At 42.4% G+C, this 24213-nt stretch overlaps 2 protein-coding genes across 5 annotated transcripts in view; one reads left to right on the forward strand and one right to left on the reverse strand.

The window, feature by feature from the left end:
* LOC116358157 (mucin-2-like) lies at positions 1-7879 on the reverse strand. Its single transcript, XM_031808494.1, has 2 exons — positions 7834-7879; positions 1-7715 (listed from the first exon to the last, which is right to left on the reverse strand). Exons 1-2 carry the CDS (start codon positions 7860-7862, stop codon positions 416-418), a joined length of 7329 nt encoding a protein of 2442 aa, XP_031664354.1. The 5' UTR covers positions 7863-7879; the 3' UTR covers positions 1-415.
* A 9695-nt stretch (positions 7880-17574) lies between these two features.
* Positions 17575-24213, forward strand: part of LOC109872957 (spectrin beta chain, non-erythrocytic 1) — a 106510-nt gene continuing 99871 nt past the window's right edge. For all 4 annotated transcript variants that reach the window (XM_031807418.1, XM_031807420.1, XM_031807422.1 and 1 more), the window contains exon 1: positions 17575-18199. The gene's annotated coding sequence lies outside the window, so the exon portion shown is untranslated. The remainder of the gene's footprint in view (positions 18200-24213) is intronic.

Consider the following 24213-nt stretch of genomic DNA (forward strand, 5'->3'; position numbering starts at 1 on the left):
GTGTATACACAGTGTACAAAACATTAGGAACACCTTCCTAATATTGAGTTGCACTCCCTTTTGCCCTCGGAGTAGCTTCAATTCATCAGGGCAAGTTGTCGAAAATAATTCCACAGGGAATTCTTTCTCACAATTCTTTCTCACAGTTGTCAAGTTGGTTGGATGTCCTTTGGGTGGTGGACCATTCTTGATTCACACGGGAAACTGTTGAGTGTGAAAAAACCAAGCAGCGTTCCAGTTCTTGACACACTCAAACCGATGTGCCTGGCACTTACTACCATACCCCGTTCAAAGGCACTAAATCCTTTCAGGTGACATCAACACGGGATAGATTTCTTACTCTCCCTTTCTTGAGGTTGCAATTGTCTATTACGTGAGGTCCTTTCAGTCAAAAATACATTTTGTGTCAAAGATATTATAAATTATAGGTCTCTCTGCAAGGATTTTGATCAAAGACAAAAATAACTAAAGTTATAGCAACCAAAATCAATACTAGGATAACCAAAGTAATGGTCATAAAGATATCATTAGTTGATGAGGGTGGAGGTGGGATTGGCACAGGTGTGGTCGTTGAAGATTTAGTTTTGATTGAGCCAACTTTGTCCGTCACACTGCCAGTTTTAGTTATGACTGAACCTGCAGTGGCTTTTGTAGTTGTTGTTGTTGTTGTCATCCGAGTTATGCTGTGATTTGAAGTAGTTGCTGCAGAAAAGGTAGATGTTAAAGTAGATGTCAAATTCTGAGTTGTGATTTCTGGGAGGGTACTCGATGTTGATATACTCATCCTCTCTGAAGAGGCTGTAAATGCTGATGTAACACGTGTGTTTGTAGCTGGAGGTTCCGGAGTGATGGAAGATGGGTTTTCTGTTTTTGCCTCAGTAGTTGAAGCAGATATTGAGGATGTGATTGTAGTTGTCAATACATTTCCAGGTGAGGTTGTTGCTGTTCGACTTTCTGTTGTAGCTGATATTCCGGTGGGGGTTATCTCTGTAGTTACTGGAATGGTTGATATTGATGTCTCAAATGTAGCTTTGGATGTGTCTAATGGTGATTCAGTTGGTGGGGCCGTAGTTATCCTTCCTGATGTAACTGTAGACAGTGTTGCAGGTACAGTGGTAGCTGAAGAGTCACTTGGTGTAGAAACTGGAGTTTCAAGTGTAGTTATTGATGTCTCAGTTGTGGTTTTAAATGTTTGAAGGGAGGCTGTTGACCGTTTTTCTACTGAGATAGTGGTTGTGGTTCCATCTATTGTAAATGTTTCAGATATGACGTTCACGGATGTTTCACGTTTTGATATTGCAGATGTTGTAGTTATGGATGATGTTTCAGTATCAGTTGATAGGGTTGTTGTGGATGATGTTTCCGTTTCGATTGATGGGGATATCATGTATGTGGTTGTGTATGATGGTTCAGGTTCGGTTGATGGGGTTGTTGTGGATGATGTTTCAGGTTTGGTTAATGGGGATGTTGTAGTTGTGGATGATGTTGCAGTTATGGTTGATGGGAATGTTGTAGTTTTGGATGATGTTTCAGTTTCGGTTGATGGGAATGTTGTGTATGTGGCTGTGGAGGATGTTTCAGGTTTGATTGATATGGATGTTGTATCTGTGGATGATGTTTCAGTTTCAGTTAATATGGATGTTGTAGTTGTGAATGATGTTTCAGTTCTGGTCGATGGAAATGTTGTGTATGTGGCTGTGGATGATGTTTCAGGTTTGGTTGATGTGGATGTTGTAATTGTGGATGATGTTTCAGCTGATGGGAATGTTGTGGATGATGTTTCAGTTTTGGTTGATGGGGATGTTGTGGATGATGTTTCAGTTTCAGTTGATGGGGTTGTTGTGGATGTGGATGATGTTTCAATTTCAGTTGATGGGGTGGTTGTGGATGTGGATGAGGTTTCAGTTGATGGGTAAGTAATGTGTGTGGTTATGTATGATGTTTCTGGTTCGGTTGGTGGAGATGATGTGTTCCTGACTGTGGATGATGTTTCAGGTTCGGTTAATGGGGATGTAGTCGTGGATGATGTTGTAGTTATGGTCGTTGGGAATGTTGTAGTTGTGGATGTTGTTTCAGGTTTAGTTGATGTGGATATTGTATCTGTGGATGATGTTTCAGTTTGGGTTGATTTGGATGTTGTAGTTGTGGATGAGGTTTCATTTTCAGTTGATGGGGATGTGTATGTGGCTGTGGATGATGGTTCAAGTTTGGTTGATATGGATGTTGTAGTTGTGGATGATGTTTCAGGTTCGGTTGATGAGGATGTTGTGTATGTTGCTGTGGATGATGTTTCAGGTTTGGTTGATATGGATGTTGTAGTTGTGGATGATGTTTCAGTTGATGGGAATGTTGTAGTTTTGGAGGATGTTTCTGTTTCAGGCGATGGGAATGTTGTAGTTGTGGATGATGTTTCAGGTTTGGTTGATGTGTATGTGGCTGTGGATGATGTTTCAGGTTTGGCTGACATGGATGTTGTAGTTGTGGATGATGTATCAGGTTCAGTTGATACGGTTGTTATGGATATGTATGATGTTTCAGTTTCAGTTGATAGGGATGTTGTGGATGTGGAAGATGTTTCAGTTTCAGTTAATGGGTCAGTAATATATGTGGCTGTGTATGATGTTTCTGGTTTGGTTGATGGGAATGTTGTAGTTGTGGATGAGGTTTCTGGTTCAGTTGGTGGAGATGATGTGTTTCTGGCTATGGAGGATGTTTCAGTTTTAGTTGATGGGAATGTTGTAGTTTTGGAGGATGTTTCTGTTTCGGTCGATGGGAATGTTGTAGTTGTGGATGATGTTTCAGGTTTGGTGGATGGGGATGTTGTGTATGTGGCTGTGGATGATGTTCCAGGTTTGGTTGATATGGATGTTGTAGTTGTGGATGATGTTTCAGTTTCAGTTGATGGAAATGTTGTAGTTGTGGATGATGTATCAGGTTCAGTTGATAAGGTTGTTGTGGATATGTATGATGTTTCAGTTTCGGTTGATAGGGATGTCATGTATGTGGTTGTGTACGATATTTCAGGTTCGGTTGATGGGGGTGTTGTGAATGATGTTTCAATTTCGGTTGATGGGAATGTTGTGTATGTGGCGGTGGGTGATGTTTCATGTTTGTTTGATATGGATGTTGCAATAGTGGATGATGTTTTAGTTTCGGTTGATGGGAATGTTGTAGTTGTCGATGATGTTTCAGGTACAGTTGATAGGGGTGTTGTGTATGTGGCTGTGGATGATGTTTCAGGTTTGGTTGATGTGGATGTTGCAGTTACGGTTGATGGGAATGTTGTAGGTGTGGATGATGTTTCAGTTTCGGTCGATGGGGATGTTGTAGTTGTGGATGATGTTTCAGGTTTGATTGATGGGGATGTTGTGTATGTAGCTGTGGATGATGTTTCAGGTTTGGTTGATGTGGATGTTGCAGTTACGGCTGATGGGAATGTTGTAGTTGTGGATGATGTTTCAGGTTCGATTGATGGGGATGTTGTGTATGTAGCTGTGGATGATGTTTCAGTTTCAGTTGATGGGAATGTTGTAGTTTCGGGCGCTGGGAATGTTGTAGTTGTGGATGATGTTTCAAGTTTGGTTGATGGGGATGTTGTGTATGTGGCTGTGGATGATGTTTCAGGTTTGGCTGATATGGATGTTGTAGTTGTGGATGATGTTTCAGCTTCCGTTGATAAGGTTGTTGTGGATATGTATGATGTTTCAGTTTCAGTTGATAGGGATGTTGTGGATGTGAAAGATGTTTCAGTTTCAGTTGAAGGGTCAGTAATGTATGTGGCTGTGTATGATGTTTCTGGTTTGGTTGATGGGAATGTTGTAGTTGTGGATGAGGTTTCTGGTTCAGTTGGTGAAGATGATGTGTTTCTGGCTATGGAGGATGTTTCAGTTTTAGTTGATGGGAATGTTGTAGCTTTGGAGGATGTTTCTGTTTCGGTCGATGGGAATGTTGTAGTTGTGGATGATGTTTCAGGATTGGTGGATGGGGATGTTGTGTATGTGGCTGTGGAGGATGTTCCAGGTTTGGTTGATATGGATGTTGTAGTTGTGGATGATGTTTCAGTTTCAGTTGATGGGAATGTTGTAGTTGTGGATGATGTTTCTGGTTCGGTTGATAGGGATGTTGTAGTTGTGGATGATGTTTCAATTGATGGGAATGTTGTAGTTGTGGATGATGTTTCAGGTTTGGCTGACATGGATGTTGTAGTTGTGGATGATGTATCAGGTTCAGTTGATACGGTTGTTATGGATATGTATGATGTTTCAGTTTCAGTTGATAGGGATGTTGTGGATGTGGAAGATGTTTCAGTTTCAGTTGAAGGGTCAGTAATGTATGTGGCTGTGTATGATGTTTCTGGTTTGGTTGATGGGAATGTTGTAGTTGTGGATGAGGTTTCTGGTTCAGTTGGTGGAGATGATGTGTTTCTGGCTATGGAGGATGTTTCAGTTTTAGTTGATGGGAATGTTGTAGCTTTGGAGGATGTTTCTGTTTCGGTCGATGGGAATGTTGTAGTTGTGGATGATGTTTCAGGATTGGTGGATGGGGATGTTGTGTATGTGGCTGTGGAGGATGTTCCAGGTTTGGTTGATATGGATGTTGTAGTTGTGGATGATGTTTCAGTTTCAGTTGATGGGAATGTTGTAGTTGTGGATGATGTTTCTGGTTCGGTTGATAGGGATGTTGTAGTTGTGGATGATGTTTCAATTGATGGGAATGTTGTAGTTGTGGATGATGTTTCAATTGATGGGAATGTTGTAGTTGTGGATGATGTTTCAGGTTTGGCTGACATGGATGTTGTAGTTGTGGATGATGTATCAGGTTCAGTTGATACGGTTGTTATGGATATGTATGATGTTTCAGTTTCAGTTGATAGGGATGTTGTGGATGTGGAAGATGTTTCAGTTTCAGTTAATGGGTCAGTAATATATGTGGCTGTGTATGATGTTTCTGGTTTGGTTGATGGGAATGTTGTAGTTGTGGATGATGTTTCAGTTTCAGTTGATGGAAATGTTGTAGTTGTGGATGATGTATCAGGTTCAGTTGATAAGGTTGTTGTGGATATGTATGATGTTTCAGTTTCGGTTGATAGGGATGTCATGTATGTGGTTGTGTACGATATTTCATGTTCGGTTGATGGGGGTGTTGTGAATGATGTTTCAATTTCGGTTGATGGGAATGTTGTGTATGTGGCGGTGGGTGATGTTTCATGTTTGTTTGATATGGATGTTGCAATAGTGGATGATGTTTTAGTTTCGGTTGATGGGAATGTTGTAGTTGTCGATGATGTTTCAGGTACAGTTGATAGGGGTGTTGTGTATGTGGCTGTGGATGATGTTTCAGGTTTGGTTGATGTGGATGTTGCAGTTACGGTTGATGGGAATGTTGTAGGTGTGGATGATGTTTCAGGTTTGGTTGATGTGGATGTTGCAGTTACGGCTGATGGGAATGTTGTAGTTGTGGATGATGTTTCAGGTTCGATTGATGGGGATGTTGTGTATGTAGCTGTGGATGATGTTTCAGTTTCAGTTGATGGGAATGTTGTAGTTTCGGGCGCTGGGAATGTTGTAGTTGTGGATGATGTTTCAAGTTTGGTTGATGGGGATGTTGTGTATGTGGCTGTGGATGATGTTTCAGGTTTGGCTGATATGGATGTTGTAGTTGTGGATGATGTTTCAGCTTCCGTTGATAAGGTTGTTGTGGATATGTATGATGTTTCAGTTTCAGTTGATAGGGATGTTGTGGATGTGGAAGATGTTTCAGTTTCAGTTGAAGGGTCAGTAATGTATGTGGCTGTGTATGATGTTTCTGGTTTGGTTGATGGGAATGTTGTAGTTGTGGATGAGGCTTCTGGTTCAGTTGGTGGAGATGATGTGTTTCTGGCTATGGAGGATGTTTCAGTTTTAGTTGATGGGAATGTTGTAGCTTTGGAGGATGTTTCTGTTTCGGTCGATGGGAATGTTGTAGTTGTGGATGATGTTTCAGGATTGGTGGATGGGGATGTTGTGTATGTGGCTGTGGAGGATGTTCCAGGTTTGGTTGATATGGATGTTGTAGTTGTGGATGATGTTTCAGTTTCAGTTGATGGGAATGTTGTAGTTGTGGATGATGTTTCTGGTTCGGTTGATAGGGATGTTGTAGTTGTGGATGATGTTTCAATTGATGGGAATGTTGTAGTTGTGGATGATGTTTGAGGTACGGTTGATAGGGGTGATGTAGTTGTGGATGATGATTCCGTTTCGGTCGATGGGAATGTTGTAGTTCTGTATGATGTTTTGGGTTCAGTTGATGGGGATGGTGTGTATGTGGCTGTTGATGATGTTTCAGGTTTGGTTGATATGGATGTTGTGGTTGTGGTTAATGTTTCAGTTTCGGTGTGTGGGATTGTTGTGTATGTGGCTGTGGATGCTGTTTTAGGTTCGGTTGATGGGGGGAATGTAGTTATCCTTTCTGCTGTAACTGTCCACAATGTTGCAGATACAGGAATAGTTGAAGAGTCACTTGTTGAAGTTATAGTTGATGTATCAGTTGTAGTTGTGGTTTGATAAGCTTGAAAGTAGGCTGTTGACAGTTTTTCTGATGAGCTCGTGGCCATGGTTGCATCTGTTGTAAAGGGTTCTTTAGTGACTTTCACAGATGTCTCAGGTGCAGTTGATGGGAATGTTGTATAAGTGGATGATGTTTTAGGTTTAGTTGATGGGGTTGTGGATGATGTTTCAGGTGTGTTTATATCAGTTGTTTCATACGGAGTCGCAGCTGTGGTTTTAGGATTGCTTTCACCTGTACGTTCTGTCGTAGCTGTAGCTTTAGTTTCCAATGGGCTGTCAGGTGTAGGAACTGATACAATAGGTAGGAATGCAACTGTGGCAAAAGTTATCCTTGGTGATGTAATTGCAGACAATGTCTCAGAAACGCTGCCTGGCGCCGAAGAAGCAGATGTGGACATTGGCATTATAGTTGACGTCTCTAATGTTCTTTCAGATGGTTTTCCAGGAGAGGTGGCTAACAGCTCAAACGTTTTCCCCCATAATGGCCAAGTTGTTGCTATGGTTTGTAATGTAGTTGTTCTTAACATGCCAGATGAGTTTGAAGCATATACAGGTGCTGGTGCAATTTCTGATATGATTGCAGATTTCATTTTAGGTGTTGTTATCAAAGAAGAGGTTGTGGGTGTAGTTATCGTGTCTTTTGAAGTTGAGGATCTTACAGGAGCGTCAACACGGGCCGGTTCAAATGCACTTGTCGACATTTCAGATGTTTTCACCTCTGAATTTTCCGATGATTCTGCAGTTGCAGTTGTTCTCTCTGTTGTTTTTGTCTCATATGAAGTTTCTTCCAATTTGTTTGTAGTTTCTATGGCCTTTACATTTGCTATTTCAAATTGTACGGGCATTTTCGTCGCAAGGTCGATCTGAGACGTGCTTCCAGGGGGTTCTTTTGTGGAAGGTGCTTGTGTAAAAGTGGTTGCCAGGACATGTGAAGTTTCCGTCATGATTTCATCCCCAGGTGAGGGACCTCCTAATGTTGTTGAAGTGGGGTTTGACTCTCCCTGTTGTGACTTTGTAAAGGCTGTTTCAGTGGTGTATACAGACAGGTCCATGGATGTGGTGGTAGCTAATATTTCAGAGGAAACTGTAGATTCAGGATATCCTGGACCAGTAGTGGGTTGGGTAGTGCCACTGATGTCAACATAGGGATCATGTGCTCTTCCATTCACCCTGAAGACAAACCATTGAGATAAATGTAATGGTGTAATTATCCTCTTTTATAAGTGTAAATGTAGTAGTTATTGACATGGAGTAAACAAGGATACTGTAAAGCATAGGATTTGTATACCTGAAAGCATTGCCTGGCAATGGTGACATAGTGTTGTGAACAATTCCTGCAAGAAGACAGAGGTGTGCTGATTGTATTACTCATCAGTGAGGTCACACTTTATTTGGACAGTCCGGATAGTCCATCTGTAAATTCTTTACAGATGGTCATACTATCAACAAGCTATCTGTTGATAAGCAACTGCGTGCTAAGGTTAAGGTTGGGGTTCGGTTTACAATAAGGGTTAAGGTAAGGGTTAAGTTTAGGGTTAGGATACAGGTTAATGTTAAGGTTAGGGCTGAGGTTAGTAGAAAATTAGTTTAAATGTTACTGATAGTCTGTAGAGCATCTACAGATGGGCTATCCAAAGAAAGTGTTACCTAAGCAATTCATGTTGATCATGGCTATTTGTCAAGCAAATGAATTTAGTGGGCATTATATTATTGGAAAAACTATTTGTCTTGCATACTGACAAAAATCTAAAACATCTATTGTATCTGAAAAGTAAATCCATACTGTGTTAGTTTTTATGGAAAGAGCTATACTTGCCTGTAATGATAATGAGAAGAGAGAGGGTTTTCTCTGCCATAGTGTGACCAGGACATTCCCTCATGTATGATCCTGGAGGGTACACAAGTGTGTGTTCATACAGTACATGGGAAAGTACGTTCACTCTTAATACATACTGGCATGCAAGCAAATTGCAGCAGATTTCAGTTGAATGCATTCAGTTGTACAATTGACAAGGTATCCCACTTTCCCTTTCCCTACTTGAAATCGACCTGCCATGCTGTCTTAGTTGTACTCTGTACAGAGTACCAAAGCTTTCATAAACATATCAAATCTGAGATCAAATGCATCCAGGAGAACATCCTCACATGCCAAAAAGGAGAATTGTGTTTATACTTCCAGCAGCAGCTGACTGTTAACTTTGGCAAACCAGGCAGAACAACATGGTGTGAACAATTCTCAGCTAAGTAGTGAATATTCAAAACACAAGATGTCGAGCAGTAAGTTCAACAGAGTCTGAAAGAGATTCGTGATTAACTATACAGAGGACAACTGACACATCTTTAGCCCTCGGGTGACTTCATTTGCCTGAGAGATACAGTGGTCATGTAGCTGTCCGCAAGGAGTGGTGCATCTTGCAAATGAGGAAATCATGCAAAACCGGCATCAGTAAGACTTCTATCAGTAATGTTGACTCAAAACGCTCATTCAATTATTAGTCTGCGTGTTTTATTCCTCTTTCTCCACTAACCAAATGTCTCCGATATCACTTCTGTCCAAGACATATTCTGTTGTTTCGCTTTCCTTTACGTACCCTGGACTCTATGCACCATACTTTACGCACGCCAATCAATTTCTACGTATGTTTAAAAAAAAATGTTTTTGTTATTGACCAAATTGGTTAATAGCATCAGTGACAAATGCACTTTGCAACATCTTACATCAGCCGTTATGTTGTAATTGAACCTAAGCAATACAAAAAAACAACAACACTGTAAACAAACTATTTCTCTGAGATAGGGGTGCCATATTTACCTGAGATAGGATGAGTGGAAGGACACGGATAGTCCTGGACCATAGGATGGTCTCACAGTGTGTGGCACACATGGTACAGTAACTAATTCTTACCCTCCTATGCCTTACCTGCTTTGCATCCCAGCCAGTCATATACTCTCCATCACACTTTCTACCTTGTCAGAGAAACACCCACATTTTTTTGGTACGCATTTACTACCCACACATCTTTACCAGCAACATTTCAGGTTTTGTTTGTTTGTGGTGAGTTATGTTGTGGGATGGGATGAGAAATGTTTGCTGTCGATTGTTTTATTTCAACAACAGCTGGTGTATTTTTCCCTCTGTTCTAGATGTTCTGGAAACACTTGATCGGGGCAATATAGATTCAGTTTGTTTACGACTCGTGTTTTCAACTGAATCACATAAGATGTGTTTTCATGTCGCGTTTGTAGCTGCTGCGGCTTTGAGATGTTCTATTGTTTATCCACTAGGGGGAACCCTTGCTTGAAAATGCAGAGCGCTTCATGCAGTATTTTAACAGGGAATACTTAATCAGGTATACATATCTGTACATTTTTAATTAACTGAGAGATGTTATTTATAGGCATGGTATGCTGTTAGCAACTGTAACCTCTTTTTATGAGAGATGCGAAGGTGGTAGTGGTGAGGGGGTGGGAGGCATAAAAAAGTTGGGTCATTCAGGGCAAACAAAAACAAAAAAAAGACTGTTATCGTTACAGAGTTATTTGTACCTGTTACTAGACAGCCACAGCCACCATTGATTCAGTTCTATTCTAGTTCCAGGATCGCCTAGCCACTCTCAAATCTCCAGCTCAGTCTAAAGGTCTGCGAATTTGAGATTATCTCTAATCGCCTGGCCCTGGAGGTCAGATAAGGTAGAAGTGTCAAGCAGCTATTACAGTGGCCTCCTGTAATAGATCACTCCAGTGTAGGTGAAGGTGAAGAGGGTGAGGATGGAGGGGATCATAGGTCAGTGCTTGGCTGGGCGGAGTCAATGGGAGTCAATGAATGGCAAGACTATTTTGGGGGGGATCAGGTTTAGAATCACCACTTTATTAGCTAAATACTTACAATAATATTGTGGTAGTAATTGGTTACTCAAAAGCATGACCTTTTTCTATGTGCCACCCAAAACGACGAGCAGCAGTGCTTTATATTTCCTAGCTCTTACATCACATGCATGTTGACTTGAACAGATTAGCTTCTTATTTGATTTGCTATGAGCTCCATGTTGTACTGGTAATCTGATCAAAAAATAGAGAGTGATACTGTAGTTGCATAGCAACAGGATTCATGTTTGACTGGTTCTCTCAGTCAAACTGTAGGGATGAAAATGATATTGGCTCATAATGAGCGAGGAAGACTGTTCCTATCCGAGTGGTAACTAGGCCAGAGGTGATGGGTTTTCCGCCATACTGTCTCACTTCCTGTCTCACTTCCCAATGTTAATCCCACAGACCAGATAAAGAAATAAGCCATATAGACTTCTTTCTTTAAATATTTAAGTGATTAAGGCCCCACAGGCCCGACACCTCATTAGGGTATAATTAGTGAGGTCTGCTAACGAGGAGGAGGTAGCAGATCCCAGTCCACAGGGCCCAGGGTCGAGGTAGAGAGGAATGGAGGGGGTTATGTATGTGGGGCAGTACTGTGATTCTCACAGAATGAACACATAAACTCTTTACACGGGGGCACACTTACAGTACATTAATACTCACCTACACCCACCACTCCTACACAAATACACTGTCTGTTATACAAGAGAACACCTACACTTACTAGCACACCTACTGCTGTTCACACACATCTTCTCTATACAGTACACTGTGGAGTATCCTAACCCACTATCTAACATGACATGCTCAGTGCACGTCCTAAGGCCAGTGCCCAAAAACCCTCAGCAAGTCACTTACATAAACAAAACAAGCCGACCATTCATAAACCCAATAATGCTATGTGACAGAAGTCCCGGTTCCTGGCTTTCGTGGTGAAGACGATGTTATACATTTAAGCATTGTATTACAGAGGAACATACTAAGGTTCTAAGGAAACTACACAGAGGTGCAGTGAATAGTGATGAACTGTTGGGACGGTGAACTTCAGAGAGGAAGATGAAATAGGAAGGCTGTGCTGCAACGACAACCTGTTGTGCTCTATTATAACTCAAAAACACATCTTGCCATAACAACGCATCAGATGTTCATTGTGGGAGTTGTCCTGGAAACAAGAGCTTGCGGAGGGAGCGTGGAGACGAATGGATGGTTTTAGTTTATCAGGTTCTATTCTACGATGGGCTGATTCTCCTGTGACCTCATTTTATCATTCCCTCCCTCCACCCACAAGTGTAACAATGGTCTCAAATCAGGTCATATCCAGGCGAGATCTCTGCTACATCCTCACACTGAAACTGGATCTCTCTCCGGCTCTGCTTTTCACTGCTGAGCCAAAAAGGAGAGCAGTCAGGTTAACCATGTGATGGCTACCAGTAATGGACTTGAATGAGAGCATGCATTGTTTGTTGGAAAGCTTGCTTAGTGATTTAGTTCTTGCTCAGGTGTAATTGTTTCATCGTACATGATTCAGCTAGTTCTGTCATAAATCGGGATGAGAGTGACGCTGGCCTCAAAAGGTAAACTGACAGTAAAGGTCTGTTCTGTCCTGTTCACTTGTCAGCTATACGCACACACCTGACTGATCACATGATTATGCCTATCGAGCCATGTTGGCAACTAAGGAATAAAAGGAAGTGAAGTGAAAGAGGACAAAATACAGTTTGTTACAATTTTTGTGTACTGTATTTAGTAAGTATCTGCGACATATCCACAGGAGATCATTAAAGATGGTAAAACAAGCAGCTGAATCCTGCCCACACTGCTCATGCCTCATTGGAGGTGACCTAGCTGCAGTCTATGCAGCGGAGGGGTCATAAGGGAAACTCTTCCCATATACTGTCCATGTATGTCTCTATGCTGTTAGTCTGTTAGCAACCGCCTCCATTTATCCACTTCTCTGTCCCCACACAAAACCTCCCTCTTCTACCTCACTAGCAACTAGGGTAGGATGGTGAGGAAGTGAAGCAAACTGACTGAGCCTTTGCCAATCATGAAGCAGATGTGTGGTGTATATAAGTGTCGTCGCCCACTGAGCTACAGTACGACTTCCTTCCTTAGGGACGTCGATACGCAACAGACCTGAGGCACCCGTCCCCTGATCTCACTGAGTTACGTTGCCGTGGCACCAGCTCTCCTCCTCACTGTCCTGGTTTCATTCTGTCTAATTATTCTCAAAGTTCAAACTAGAACAGCAGGGTGACCTTCAGGAACTAGTTTGGGGAGGCAGGGAGATGTGGAGAGGGGAGGGCGAGAGGGAGAATGAGCAAGAAAGACACCAGAAATAGGCTGGTTGTCCCAGGGAGATGACTCCAAAAAGCAATGGGAGGAATATAAATATCTTTTAGTAGGTCGTATCGACCAGAAAGTAATCCGCTATACTGGGGACGGTTTCCTGGAGACTGCGACTTTGAAAGTTTCAGAAGCATGGGGAGGTGGGGGTGACATACCAGTGAGTCACTTAGCTCTATCGATACCAGCAGTGCTGGACTGCTTTTAAATGTAAACCTCAATTGGTATGATTAAAACATGTAACTGACACAAGTCACATGGAGTTGATCAAATCATGCTGACATGATTGGAACATTTTTGGGTGGGGATTCCTTTTGTTATAGCAAATACATCAGGGACCCCCTTAAAATCAGAACACAACTCCAACTTTAGAGTCCAACAAAAATAGCATACAAGAAGTTTCACTATGACTGCTGCACCGCATGGCTGGACTAACCAAATCTTGGGCCCTGGGAAATAACATTTTAAAGGCCCCCCCTCAATTGTTGCAGTTGTCAAGGTAATTTACTGCAATTCTACACATATTCCCATGGAGCAGAGAGACACATTTTCAGGTTTAAAGCTTCAATGACAGTGCATTTACGTTCAAAACAACATTTTTAGGAAATACAAGTTGAGTTGAAAACTGGATCCTTGATGGAGTTCTGTGGATCCTTGTGACCCTCCCAGGCCCTGTTGTGCATCTAGGGTAGCCTATATTTGTAACAATCCTCTTCGTCTGATGAAGAGTAGTCAAGATCGGACCAAAACGCAGCGTGGTAAGTGTCCATGTTAATATTTATTTTAACTCAGAACACTAAGACAAAATATCAAAAATAGACCAACACGAAACAGTTCTGTCTGGTGCAGACACAGAGACAGAAAACAACTACCCACAAACACAGGTAGGAACAGGCTACCTAAGTATGGTTCTCAATCAGAGACAACGATTGACAGCTGCCTCTGATTGGGAACCATACCAGGCCAAACACATAGAAGTATAAAACATAGAACAAAACATAGAATGCCCACCCCAACTCACGCCCTGACCAAACCAAAATAGAGACATAAAAAAGGAACTAAGGTCAGGACGTGACAATATTAGAGATGAGTAATATTACATTACATTGTATTGTATTGCATCCTCTTAACTTGTTCCACAGATCCCTAGGCCAAATGTGTTTAATCTGTTGTTGCTAGCCACGGACACCCTGCAGTAGGACCCCGGGTTGGGAACCACTGATATAATTCACTGTAACCTGAACAAACATGCATGCTTTGATTAGGGGACATTCAAGACCTCCATCCACAATCTTGTGCTAGGCTAACACAATGTCAAAATGTGTTCTTACTATCTATATAATGACACAGATTACTACATTTATGTCATTTAGCAGACGCTCTTATCCAGAGCGACTTACAATTGAGTACTGGTCCCCCGTGGGAATTAAACCCATAACCCTGGAATTGCAAGCGCCATGCTCAACCAACTAAGCCACATGGGACCCATTATATAGCATTATAAACTGGATGGTTCGAGCCCTGAATGCTGATCGGCTGACAGCTGTGGTATATCAGACCGTATAACATGTATTTTTACTGCTCTAATTATGTTGGTAACCAGTTTATAATAGCAATAAGGCACCTCTGGGGTTTGTGGTATATCTATACCACTGAAAGAGCTGCAAAATCTGGACCCCTACAAATCAGCCGGGCTAGACAATCTGGACCCTTTCTTTCAAAAATTATCTGCCGAAATTGTTGCAACCCCTATTACTAGCCTGTTCAACCTCTCTTTCGTGTCATCTGAGATTCCCAAAGTTTGGAAAGCAGCTGCAGTCATCCCCCTCTTCAAAGGGGGGGGACACTCTTGACCCAAACTGCTACAGACCTATATCTATCCTACCCTGCCTTTCTAAGGTCTTCGAAATCCAAGTCAACAAACAGATTACCGACCATTTTGAATCCCACCATACCTTCTCCGCTATGCAGTCTGGTTTCAGAGCTGGTTATGGGTGCACCTCAGCCACGCTCAAGGTCCTAAACGATATCTTAACCACCATCGATAAGAAACAATACTGTGCAGCCGTATTCATTGACCTGGCCAAGGCTTTCGACTCTGTCAATCACCACAACCTCATCGGCAGACTCAATAGCCTTGGCTTCTCAAATGATTGCCTCGCCTGGTTCACCAACTACTTCTCTGATAGAGTTCAGTATGTCAAATCGGAGGGCCTGTTGTCCGGGCCTCTGGGAGTCTCTATGGGGGTGCCACAGGGTTCAATTCTTGGACCGACCCTCCTGTCTGCATGCATCAATGATGTCGCTCTTATTGCTGGTGAGTCTCTGATCTACCTCTACGCAGACGACACCATTCTGTATACTTCTGGCCCTTCTTTGGACACTGTGTTAACAACCCTCCAGACTAGCTTCAATGCCATACAACTCTCCTTCCGTGGTCTCCAATTGCTCTTAAATACAAGTGAAACTAAATGCATGCTCTTCAACTGATCACTGCCTGCACCTGCCCGCCCGTCCAACATCACTACTCTGGACGGTTCTGACTTAGAATATGTGGACAACTACAAATACCTACAGTACCACACCCCCTCGGGCGTTATTGCTTAATGCTATAATTTCATAATTTCTACATTAATTAATGTTGAACAATTATAATATATTTGCATTCCGTGGTTCCGGCCAGGAGCAATCAACCATAGCATTTCAACCATGGAATCCCATTCTGTGAGAGCCCTTAGTTGAGGATGCTCATTCTTCTGGAGTGAATCACGCATCGGAGGTAAGAGCTGAGAGAAAAGGCCAGCACTAAGGAAGACGAGGTGGGACCGATGTTGGAAATTGTGGTAGAGGGCCGTGTGCTTTCTGCCACAGGCTGCAGAGGCCTGTTCTGTTTGATCTCCACCCTCTCTGGGGTATACTCCCTCCCTCCCTAACTCTCACCTCCTGTGTCTCACTCTCTCTATATACATCCACCTCCTCCCCTTTCCCCTCTCCCCTGGGGTTAGCTACAGCAGTCAGGCCCACAGCAATGGTAGCAGGGTGGTGGGCCCCGTAATGGAGTCACATGTATCACATACCCTGGCTGAGGATGGGATTATCAACCGCAAACACACATACTCACAAAGGACAGACACACTCATTATGAGAGCAAACCATGCGCTGTGATCATGGACAACAACATAAAAATGTTGTGTAAAACAAACCGTCAAAGAGACAAACAAATAATGACTGATTTTGACTACCCCGACCCCACACCATCCCTCACACTTGTGATGCCCTCCTCCCCCTCTAGGCCCTGTCCATAGTGAGTGGACAGAGGGGGGTTTAGCTCAAACTGCTGCAATCTGCAGAAAGCACCCCTGTGTAAGCAAATGTGCTGGCCAGAGTCTGGCTGCCAGTAGCACCCTGATATCATGCACTCAGCTCTTTCCCTTTGTCACAGTGGATTGTGGATTGGCCGTCTGTTTAAAAGAGGGGACCAGGTAGGGGCGGGACAGGAGCGGGAATGGAATGGAGGGGCTCTGGGGGGATGGGATGCTCTATTGAACACTGGTAAAATGCTCTAGCTTGTTTCAGTCTACCACAGATAGAGAGCGAGAAACACAGAGTGAAAGAGAGATGAAGAGGGAGACAAAGAAAGTTTGGAGGTAGAACAGCATGGTTGTCCAAAGTGGGTTGGTGAGACATTCCCAAGTTCCCAAGGCAGAGGTATAGACAGTTTGTTAAACATAATCTGCGACACACACCCACACACACACACACCTATTCCCGCTTCAGATAGATGAGTGGACTGGGTCACTCTCTCTGACTCGGTGTCAGAACCGTTAATGTGAAGGGAGAGTCCAGATGGTAAATGTCTAGTCCTGAGGACTTCCCCTGGACCGACTGGTAGATTTGACTCTTCACCACCCCCTGTCAGATTTCAGCCCCCTGTCGAATACGGCACACACGCCAACAGACAACCGTTTGAGCCATCTCTCATCTCCTAATCACTGCACTATATGGCTCATAGAACGGATAAAGGTGGGACAGACACACAGAAATATAGAGTGCATGGGGGGGGGGGGGGCACAGTGACCAACATAGCAACACACAAGAACAATAGCGACGAGTTTGATCATTGTTTTGCTTAGACCATTTTGGCTACACTGACACACACACTCATCTGTAATGTAGGTGTGCTCTGCTTCCTACTAGAGTCATTATAATGTGTTCCTAGTCTATTTGTCAAAAACATAGGTGTAACATTTCTTATAACTTTCACTGTTTAAATGGAGCAAGTTCTGCCCCTCTCTGTCTGCAGTCATTTTAAGACTGCATCATAAAGGTGGATGCTCGTCTTCTGAGTTAATTACAGTGACTATCCTGCCTCATCCTGCATACAGGCTCCTGTGTGACTGAGATTGTTTTCTGTGTGATTGTTTCCGTGCAAATAAACTCAACTGGAGAAAAAAAAGTGTTTTACTGAAATGCATAGGCCTTGGAGGGCAACAGGTTTGTGTTTAGGCTACTGTTCATTGACACACTATTAGGGAGTGTGCCGCTATAATCACACTATATTGATCAGTTGCTATTTCTATGGAGAATGGAAGGATAGATAAATAGCCTATGGTCCGATTTAAAGAAAAAAAATCGATTTGCCAGGAGGATCATATCGATGTAGACGCGTCAGAATGACACGTTTTGCGATAGTTCCAACACGTGATTCACATACGTATTTTGATCAATTTAGTCACTGGTATAGGCCTACCTGACTCATTACACACAATGTTCAATATTCATCCGCCCCCATAAAAAAAAAAAAACGTTTCTCTGTTCACATTTGCAGAAAGGATACCGTGTATGCATGGGGTCCACAAAGGAGCCCAATATTGCGACTAATAGACGGAAATTGTTGGGTTGGAATCAGGCTGAAATTATGAACCAGGGACAGCACCACTCTGGAGGCTTTGCGTGTCTCCGCGGTATGAATGTGATTGACTGAGCGTACTCATCCCCCCCCGTATCATTCATTCTTTCTTTCTCCCTCCCTGTTGAACGAACGGAACTAGGGAACGACCGTCGGAGGTTATCTAGGAAACTGCGGACATCTCTCCGATGCTAACTTATCAACGATTTCGTATATCCTTGCGAGTAGCCTACCACCATTGCTTTGCCTTTACTCTGTCAAATGTAGAGGACTGCCTATGTTTCTGTCAAATGTAGAGGACTGCCTATGTTTCGTATCACGCCGTGCTGCACAAGCAGCGTGAAAAGATCTGACTCAAGGATGCGGATTTAAACAGAAATACGCTGCCAACTGGGATTTGAAACATTCACATTGAATTAAGTCACTAATGCCAGTAACCAGATACTCTTTATGTTAGTTTTATATTTGATCAGTGACGCGGTAAAAATATCGAGAGCCAACCACCAACGAAGATAAACCGCGAGAACGGGTAAGCGTGCTTTTTTCTCTCTCTCTCTCTCCAACACAGCATCACCTCCACCACACAGAACCAGCTAGCTAGCAAACGTGGGCTAATCCTAATATTCAGGTAAAGATGTTTTTGGGGGTACCCATTGTCATTTTAAAAATCGGCCATTGTCTAAAAAAAATGGGCCATACATTAATAAAGCATTTACTCTCAACTTGGCTATTTAATGTGTATTCTATTGGCTATCTCGCCATGCTGTGTTGCCTTTGTTTGAGTCGATGTTCGCCAGTTAGCTACTAGCTTGATAGCGCCCCTCATCTTCTCGGTCGAGTCCGCCAGCCATCCAACCTGACCATATTGTCCAACCAGGCGCCGTGTGACTACCCGGCGTCCCACTGAACATGACATTAGCGTTGGGCAAGGTATCTCGCCCCCAATTAAACTGTGTATGCATACCCGACTCAAATTATATGAAGCATCTTCATCAAATGTTTGTTTGCATAGCTTTGTAAATGTTCTACTGAGCGAGCTTCGTAGGAGTTTTGATATGTCATCGTAGCTATGGGTAAACCTGGCTGTTGCGCTGTCTCACGACGAGACCAAGGAAACGACACGATCGTTCTTCTCTGGGGACACTGAGGTAGCCAGCATCATCTGCTGCTTGCTCACAATTGTAATGTTAATTGCCTGTGGATATAAACTACAACCGTTATCATTTCAGATGGCTGGCCTGTTAAGATCATATTTGTAATGCATAGCTAGCTAAGTGGTGTATTGATGTCAACCTCCAAGTGTTTTTTTTCTTTCTTCCTGGACAGAGCTGGTGTGGCCTGTACGAGAAGGATCAGTTTAGATAACTTGGATGAAAACACCACGTTGTATATGATTTAGTAGGAAACTAAACCTGTGTTTTGTCAGCTACGGTTTAGTCACCATTTGAGGTATGATTATGACCAGTGGAGACCTGTCATTCAGGGCAGGTTTTGAGCCCTACCCGTTTAGTGTATATGTATGTATATGTGTGTGTGTGTGTGTGTGTGTCTTGTTCAAAAGTTGAGTCACTTAGAAATGTCCTTGTTTTTGAAAGAGAAGCATTTTTTTTGTCCATTAAAATAACACACAATTGATCAGAAATACAGTGTAGACATTGTTAATGTTGTAAATGACTATTGTAGCTGGAAACGGCTGATTTAAAAATAATATCTACATAGGCGTACAGAGGTCCATTATCAGAAACCATCACTCCTGTGTTCCAATGGCACGTTGTGTTAGATAATCCAAGTTTATAATTTTAAAAGGCTAATTTGATCATTAGAAAACCCTTTTGCAGTTGTTAGCACAGCTGAAAACTATTCTGATTAAAGAGAGAGAACTGGCCTTCTTTAGACTAGTTGAGTATCTGGAGCATCAGCATTTGTGGGTTCGATTACAGGCTAGAAACAAAACTTTCTTCTGAAACTCGTCAGTCTATTCTTGTTCTGAGAAATGAAGGCTAATACATGCGACAAATTGCCAAGAAACTGAAGATCTGGTACAACGCAGTGTACTACATCCTTCACAGTACAGCGCAAACTGTCTCTAACCAGAATAGAAAGAGGAGTGGGAGGCCCCGATGCAACTCTGAGCAAGAGGACAAGTACATTAGTGTCTAGTTTGAGAAACAGATGCCTCAAGTCCTCAACTGGCAGCTTCATTAAATAGTACCTGCAAAACACCAGTCTCAAAGTCAACAGTGAGGAGGTGACTCCGGGATGGTGGCCCTCTAGACAGGGTTCCTCTGTCCAGTGTCTGTGTTCTTTTGCCCATCTTAATCTTTTCTTTTTATATGCCAGTCTGAGATATGGCTTTTTCTTTGCAACTCTGCCTAGAAGGACAGCATCGCGGAGTCTCCTCTTCACTGTTTACGTTGAGACTGTTGTTTCTGGCCTTTTTTGAGCCTGTAATCAAACCTACAAATGCTGATGCTCCAGATACTCAACTAGTCTAAAGAAGGGCAGATTTCTTGCTTCTTTAATCAGAACAACAGTTTTCAGCTGTGCTAACATAATTCCAAAAGGGTTTTCTAATGATCAATTAGCCTTTTAAAATGATAAACTTTGATTAGCTAACACAACGTGCCATTGGAACACATGAGTGATGGTTGCTGATAATGGGCGTCCGTAGGTATTCCATTAAAAATCAGCCGTTTCCAGCTACAATAGTCATTTACAACTTTAACAATGTCTACTCTAAACTTCTGATCAATTTGATATTTTAATGGACAAAATTTGGATTTCTTTCAAAAACAAGGACATTTCTAAGTGACTGCAAACTTTTGAATGGTGGTGGTACCAGTCAAAAGTTTGGACACCTTCTCATTCAAGGGTTTTTATTTGTACTATTTTCTACTTTGTAGAATAATAGTGACAACATCAAAACGATGAAATAACACATGGAATCATGTAGTAACCAAAAAAGTGTTAACAAATCAAAATAGATTTTATATTTGAGGTTCTTCAAAGTAGCCACCCTTTGCCTTGATGACAGCTTTGCACACATTTGGCATTCTCTCAACCAGCTTCACCTGGAATGCTTTTCCAACAGTCTTGAACAGTCTTGAAAGAGTTCCCTCATGCTGAGCACTTGTTGGCTGCGTTTTCTTCACTCTGCGGTACAACTCATCCCAAACCATCTCAATTGGGTTGAGATCGGGTGATTGTGGAGGCCAAGTCATCTGATGCAGCACTCCATCAATCTCCATGATCAAATAACCCTTTCACAGCATGGAGGTGTGTTGGGTCATTGTCCTGTTGAAAAACAAATGATAGTCCCACTCAGCGCAAACCAGATGGGATGGTGTATCACTGCAGAATGCTGTGGTAGCCATGCTGGTTGTGTGCCTTGAATTCTAAATGCATCACAAATGGTGTCACCAACAAAGCACCATCACACCTCCTCCTCCATGCTTCACGGTGGAAACTATACATGTGGAGATCATCCGTTCACCTACTCTGCCTCTCACAAAGATATAGCGGTTGGAACGAAAAATCTAATTTGTATTAATCAGACTAAAGGACAGATTTCCACCAGTCTAATGTCCATTGCTAGTGTTTCTTGGCCCAAGCAAGTATCTTCTTCTTATTGGTGTCCTTTTTTGCAGCAATTTGACCATGAAGGCCTGATTCACACAGTCTCCTCTGAACAATTGATGTTGAGATGTGTCTGTTACTTGAACTCCGTGAAGCATTTATTTGGGCTGTGATTTCTGAGGCTGGTAACTCTAATGAACTTATCTTCTGCAGCAGAGGTAACTCTAGGTTCTTGAAATTTTCTGAATTGACTGACCTTCCTGTCTTAAAGTAATGATTGACTGTCAGTTCTCTTTGCTTATCTGAGCTGTTCTTGCCATAATATGGACTTGGTCTTTTACCAAATAGGGCTATCTTCTGTATACCACCCCTACCTTGTCACAACACAACTGATTGGCTCACATACATTAAGAAGGAAAGAAATACCACAAATTATCTTTTAACAAGGCACACCTGTTAATTGAAATGCATTCCATGTGACTATCTCATGAAGCTGGGTGAGAGAATGCCAAGAGTGTGCAAAGCTGTCATCAAGGCAAAGGGTGGCTACTTTGAAGAACCTCAAATATAAAATGTATTTTGATTTAACACTTATGGTTACTACATGATTCCATATGTGTTATTTCCTCATTTTGATGTCTTCACTATTATTCTACAATGTGGAAATTAGTGTTTTTTAAAACTGAGTATGTGTCGAACTTTGACTGGTACTATATACAGTGGGGCAAAAAGTATTTAGTCAGCCACCAATTGTGCAAGTTCTCCCACTTAACTTCAACTATGACAGACAAAATGAGAAAAAAAATCCAGAAAATCACATTGTAGGATTTTTAATGAATTTATTTGCAAATTATGGTGGAAAATAAGTATTTGGTCAATAACAAAAGTTTATCTCAATACTTTGTTATATACCCTTTGTTGGCAATGACAGAGGTCAAATGTTTTCTGTAAGTCTTCACAAGGTTTTCACACACTGTTGCTGGTATTTTGGCCAATTCCTCCATGCAGATCTCCTCTAGAGCAGTGGTGTTTTAGGGCTGTTGCTGGGCAACACAGACTTTCAACTCCCTCCAAAGATTTTCTATGGTGTTGAGACTGGCTAGGCCACTCCAGGACCTTGAAATGCTTCTTACGAAGCCACTCCTTCGTTGCCCGGGCGGTGTGTTTGGGATCGTTGTCATGCTGATGGAAGGATGTTTTCACTCAAATCTCACGATACATGGCCCCATTCATTCTTTCCTTTACACGGATCAGTCGTCCTGGTCCCTTTGCAGAAAAACAGCCCCAAAGCATGATGTTTCCACCCCCATGTTCATGGTAGGTATGGTGTTCTTTGGATGCAACTCGGCATTCTTTGTCCTCCAAACATGACGAGTTGAGCTTTTACCAAAAAGTTATATTTTGGTTTCATATGACATTCTCCCAATCTTCTTCTGGATCATCCAAATGCTCTCTAGCAAACTTCAGACGGGTCTGGACATGTGTCCCTCTGCTTAAGCCAGTACGTCTGGCACTGCAGGATTTGAGTCCCTGGCGGCGTAGTGTGTTACCGATGGTAGGCTTTGTTACTTTGGTCCCAGCTCTCTGCAGGTCATTCACTAGGTCCCCCCGTGTGGTTCTGGGATTTTTGCTCACCATTCTTGTGATCATTTTGACCCCACGGGGTGAGATCTTGCGTGGAGCCCCAGATCGAGGGAGATTATCAGTGGTCTTGTATGTCTTCCATTTTCGTAATAATTGCTCCCACAGTTGATTTCTTCAAACCAAGCTGCTTACCTATTGCAGTTTCAGTCTTCCCAGCCTGGTGCAGGTCTACAATTTTGTTTCTGGTGTCCTTTGACAGCTCTTTGATCTTGGCCATAGTGGAGTTTGGAGTGTGACTATTTGAGGTTGTGGACAGGTGTCTTTTATACTGATAACAAGTTCAAACAGGTGCCATTAATACAGGTAACGAGTGGAGGACAGAGGAGCCTCTTAAAGAAGAAGTTACAGGTCTTTGAGAAATCGTGCTTGTTTGTAGGTGACCAAATACTTATTTTCCACCATAATTTGCAAATAAATTCATAAAAATCCTACAATGTGTTTTTCTGGATATTTTTCTCTCTCATTTTGTCTGTCATAGTTGAAGTGTACCTATGATGAAAATTACAGGCCTCATCTTTTTAAGTGGGAGAACTTGCACAATTGGTGGCTGACTAAATACTACTTTGCCCCACTGTATATATTATAATTGGCCTATTTTTGCATGTCATTTTTGCATTAATATGTATTACATATCAGTTTGCAAAAAATGTAAAGAAATACAAATCCTTCAGTTAATATAGCTGCATACATACATGGTCTCTTGAGTAAGGCAGCTGCAAAATGCAGGCGTTTCAGCTTAGCTCAGTGCTGTCTGTGGTGGAGGGGCAGCCAGCGAAAGCACAGAGCGTAGGCGTTGGTACTTTTCTCTAGTTGCGCTGTGATTGGCTCAGTGTTCTGTCACTCATGGGGACACTACATCACCTTAGAATCTTCAGGGAGAGCTTGGCAGTTCAAGCCCCGTTGGTTTCTGCCATAGATTTTTATTAGAAGTGCCCATTCAAGAAGGCTGGCCACAGATAAAAATGATGTCAAATCACCTTATCTACTGTAGCTTTGATTGGACTGATCATGTCAACATCATACTTTCAAAATCTTAGACAAGCAGTCATCATCATGAATAACGTTGACATTGACAATCTACTGGCAAATCCTCTTCAATCCTTCATATGAATACATTTTTCTTTAACGAGGCAAATTCTCATTTTCAATGACATTCTATCCCGGCCAAACCCAGATGCTGGGCCAATTGTGCTCCACCCTCATGGAACTCCTGATCACGGCCGGATGTGATGCAGCCTGGATTCGAACCAGGGACTGTAGTGACGCCACTTGCACTGAGATGCAGTGCCTTAGACCGCTGCACCACTCGGGATTTAACATTTT

The sequence above is a fragment of the Oncorhynchus kisutch genome, linkage group LG28, assembly GCF_002021735.2.
Source record: "Oncorhynchus kisutch isolate 150728-3 linkage group LG28, Okis_V2, whole genome shotgun sequence".
NCBI lineage: Eukaryota > Metazoa > Chordata > Actinopteri > Salmoniformes > Salmonidae > Oncorhynchus > Oncorhynchus kisutch.